Source organism: Rhinopithecus bieti, unplaced genomic scaffold (assembly GCF_001698545.2).
Source record: "Rhinopithecus bieti isolate Rb0 unplaced genomic scaffold, ASM169854v2 scaffold_7884, whole genome shotgun sequence".
Taxonomy (NCBI): domain Eukaryota; kingdom Metazoa; phylum Chordata; class Mammalia; order Primates; family Cercopithecidae; genus Rhinopithecus; species Rhinopithecus bieti.
The window spans coordinates 2,749,112-2,753,303 of NW_016806331.1; the positions used below are offsets into that span (position 1 = coordinate 2,749,112).

At 33.7% G+C, this 4,192-nt stretch overlaps 1 protein-coding gene across 8 annotated transcripts in view; it reads left to right on the top strand.

The window, feature by feature from the left end:
* Positions 1-4,192, top strand: part of PPFIBP1 (PPFIB scaffold protein 1) — a 184,970-nt gene that overhangs the window by 140,665 nt on the left and 40,113 nt on the right. For 6 of the 8 annotated variants that reach the window (XM_017875586.1, XM_017875588.1, XM_017875587.1 and 3 more), the window contains exons 8-9: positions 1,164-1,256; positions 3,038-3,152. In XM_017875586.1, coding sequence (XP_017731075.1) covers positions 1,164-1,256; positions 3,038-3,152 — 208 coding nt within the window. Of the gene's footprint in view, positions 1-1,163; positions 1,257-1,585; positions 1,679-3,037; positions 3,153-4,192 lie in introns of all 8 variants that reach the window. The other 2 variants (XM_017875593.1, XM_017875592.1) reach the window with 2 other exon arrangements.

Sequence of the window (4,192 nt, forward strand, 5' to 3'; positions counted from 1 at the left end):
TTTAAAAAAAAAAAAGAGAGAGGGAGAGAGAAGCAAAAATACAGTAACCATTGTAGGGATCTTTGTGGCTTGTAGTAAAAATAAGTCATCTCCCACGCAGAGTATTTGAGTGTCTCTTTTGGTGGTGTTAATATTGCTTAACACTCTAATTTCCTTTCCTACTCTCTGGGCTCTGAACAAAAATACACCACTATTTCTCAGAATACTTGAACAAGTTTTATGAGCAAATTGGTTCTTTAAAAAGTGACACTAAATAAAATAAAAAATGGCAGAAAAGGTGCAAAATTGTGTTGTGTCATGTAAACATTAGGATTGGTTTCTCTTTCATTTTCTAATTATAAAATTAGGTGAACAGAACCTCATCTACTTTCCAGTTGAGAATTGTCATCAAACTTACAGTAAACTCAATCCCTGATAAGCTTCTAATAAGAATTCAACACTATTGCTAAAACGTATGCACATACCCAGAGATTAGAGAATAGTTGGGAAACTTTGTGATGTTGTATATGACAATAATTAAAATTGTCCTCAAAATTAAAACTGATTTGACTATTCTCATGTTCCTGTTATTCACTTTGTAAAAATAAAACATTTTCCTGGCTGTTTCATGAATCTTAAGGATTCATGGGCTTAAAGGATTTAATTTTCATTTCATTCTCCCATATTGGGTTGGCGATCAATCCATATTTTTGTGGACAAAGGAAGAAATTACAAATTGTTTTAATAACTGTGTATCACTGAGAAGGTTCAAAAGGTAAATGGCTTCACTAAAGAATGTGATATATTTAAAATATGAAATAGCATTCTATAAAATAGAATAGCAATAGCACTCTGTGAAATAGCATTCATAGAGTCATTTTAGGATAGAAATATCTGACAAATAATAGATATTAAGCTACATTTCTTAATCAAAATTATAGTCACCTTTTATTTTCATAAGCCCATCACTTTAAGGCAGAGGCATTGGGGATTTAAAGGAATGTTTTAAATGGAAAGATGCTTTCGTTCTTAAGGAGGTACATTTATTTCCATTTGTCTCATCTGATTCATACAACTAACCCTAGGAGCTGGTGACTTCTTAAGATTTCCAAGCTGCTATTTTATAGATGTAGGTAACTGTGTTACCACTTTCCTAATGCACTTTCATGTTTCTGCTTGGACAGGGACTGATTCAGGAGATCAATGATTTGAGGTTAAAAGTCAGTGAAATGGACAGTGAGAGACTTCAGTATGAAAAAAAGCTTAAATCAACCAAAGTAAGTTTTTCTCACAGGTTAACATTTTCAAACAAATGGCTCCACTGTTCATCTATGCCCAATAATATAAATAATATATTTTCTACTTAGTATATGATAAAGAAGGTATTTTAAAAGTAAATGAAGTTCCCCCCAAGCTGGAAACCTTCTTGAATTTAAACACCACTGATCTGAATTTAAAAACAAGGCTTAATTCTTCTGACAGAACATAACCTGCCCTTTCTCTGAGTTGTATCTAACCTCCTTTATAAACTGGTACTATTTTCTTGGTTATTTAGTTTGTCTTTTTCTATCTGTAGTTTTCTTTCACTCCTCTGTCTCTCTACCAGTCTTTAATGGCCAAACTTTCTAGCATGAAAATCAAGGTGGGTCAGATGCAGTATGAAAAGCAGCGGATGGAACAAAAATGGGAGTCACTGAAGGTGTAGTAGACGTTGGGTGATGGGGTCCGTGGCCTGTTGCTTTCTGGCTTGTGTTGTTTTGCTGTGATGATGTTTTAGTGGCATGTGCATTCATTCTGTGTGTGTGTCACCTGTTGATTAAAATCACCTCAAGCTGATTGAAGGGAAAATGGGATCCCTGATGTTGTTTTCAGAAATACATGAAATAATTAGTGAAATATAATAAACAGGTAAAATGAAGGAATTTGTAAATTAAACTCTCTTAGACTGAGACCCAAGCCTAGTAAAATAATTGTAAACATTCGCTTGTGAAAGAATTCTGTTTCGTATCCACAGTAGAGGTCACTTTCCTCTTTAGTGACTTTCTTGATGGTAAATGTACAGCAGTTGACATTATCATGGCTGCGAATAGAAATGACTGCTGAGAAGCAGCACAGTGAGAACAGGTTCACACTTCCTGCCAGTGCTACTGAAAATTTTTTGTACTTGTCCACTGTGCTCCTACCAGAAGTCAAAACTATAGGGCCAACTGCCTCACCTCACTGGAGAACTACGTCTTCTCATAGTACTAAATATAATAAATGTATCATTAGGGATTCTGAAAGTAAAATGTGATATTGAATATAAAGCATTGCATAGCTGTATTTTCTGTGTTAAATACAGCCAGCAAAATTTGTTTGCTAAACCTTCTCTTTACTGAAAGGAAACTGAAAATTTAAACATTAGTACATAGAAGGATGGACTTGAAATCTTATACAGTTGTATAGTTAAAAATTAAAAGAGGGCTTAAATATCTGTTTTCTAATTTATTTTTTCCCATTGTTGTAGGAGATTCTGTCCTTTTATCTTAGTGATGAGGGTGAATTATTTAGTTTCATGATTTGGCTAAAGTTGTTGATGACTTGCTCCCTTACCCATTAATGAAACTCTGTGCTTGTCAAGGAGGCATGAGTGCCAACTTGAAATGCCGAATAAATGTCAAGCTAGTCTTTTCCAATTTGCATTTTATTTTGCTTTTATGACACTAAGTATCTAATTTGATTATCTTCCTTGATTAACTTGGTTATATTTTTAATTTAATGTAAAGATTTAAACCTTAGGGCTATCCCATCCCTAATTACACTTTAAAAGATCTCTTTTTCATTTGATTACAAAGAAACTTGTAATAATTATACCATAACTATTATAAACAGAACTTCTGCTAATAGTCTTGCTTTTTGCTTTTCATTGCCCTTGTCTGATTTCTGATGCTTGCATCTAAATTCTTACAGATTTGTTTCATTCATAAAACCTGATTATTGATTTAAAGAGCTAATGTGCTCTCTGAATGTTCTTTTTTAGTCATGATCTGCTATTTTTAAATGAATCTGTAACTTGTAGAATGAACTGGCATCTTTAAAAGAACAACTAGAAGAAAAGGAATCTGAAGTAAAAAGGCTACAAGAAAAATTGGTTTTCAGGATGAAAGGAGAAGGGGTTGAAATTGTTGATAGAGATAAGAAGATATATTTCACGTTTGTTATCTTGTTTTTTTAAGTCCTCCAAAATCTGTGGAAGAAACCGATGATAGTCAATGTGTAGTTTCAGCATCAAAGAAAGAGTAGCAGAATCCAGTGAGGCCCAGAACGACAGGGAATTCTCCAAGACTCTTTACTGTGACTGGGAATCCATTAACTTCCTCTTCAGCACCTGGAAAAGGGGAATTCTGTACTTTATTTGGTGTTTAGGATTACTAGACTGTAAATTCTCATCACAAGAATGGACTTGTTTCAATTGCAATGCAAGGGAATGTATGCCAAAAGAGTTAAAAAGAACCATCCCTGTGTCCCAGGATTGTTGCCCTCAGAACTGAAATTACATAAAGTAAGGGACTTAGAAACTGTTCTGCCCTTTTGACAGAAGAGAAAAATGGTTCTGTATCTTTGTAAAAATTAGTAAAAAATTTATACCAGGGATTAAGCCCTCCACATTTTAGAAAGCAAAAATAGGCTACTTCTGTTTTTGGAAAAATGCATGAATTTATCCAATTTTTTTTTATAACTGAAGAAGTTTGTTCTGAGTATTATATGGACCATCATTTCTAATAAAGTAGGTGTATATGATAGAAAATAGCCTGAATGAAATGTTTTTTTAAATTATATTTGGAAACATGATATGCATAACATCTGGCAGGACTAGGTTAAATTTAACCTTTCTTTGTAATTATGAATGATGACTGTGGCACTATGAGACACCAGCCGTGTTCTGAGCAAGAACATGTGAAGGATAGGCTAGCGTTCTGGAAAAGATGCTGTAATGTTGATGAAGGCAGAACTCATGCACTAGACAGCAGAACTTTAGGATGATCAGTTTACTCTTTCTTCCCAACTTCTCTAGCAAGGATTGTCTTCAATCTGTTGACAGAACAATCAGCCTTTAAAATAAAGAAGTGCAATTCAATGAAGACAGGTAAGATAATAAGAGAGCATTTGGTTACATTTTAAAATGAAATCATTAATTAAAAAGGGTCATATATACCTATGGTAAGAATGTAAG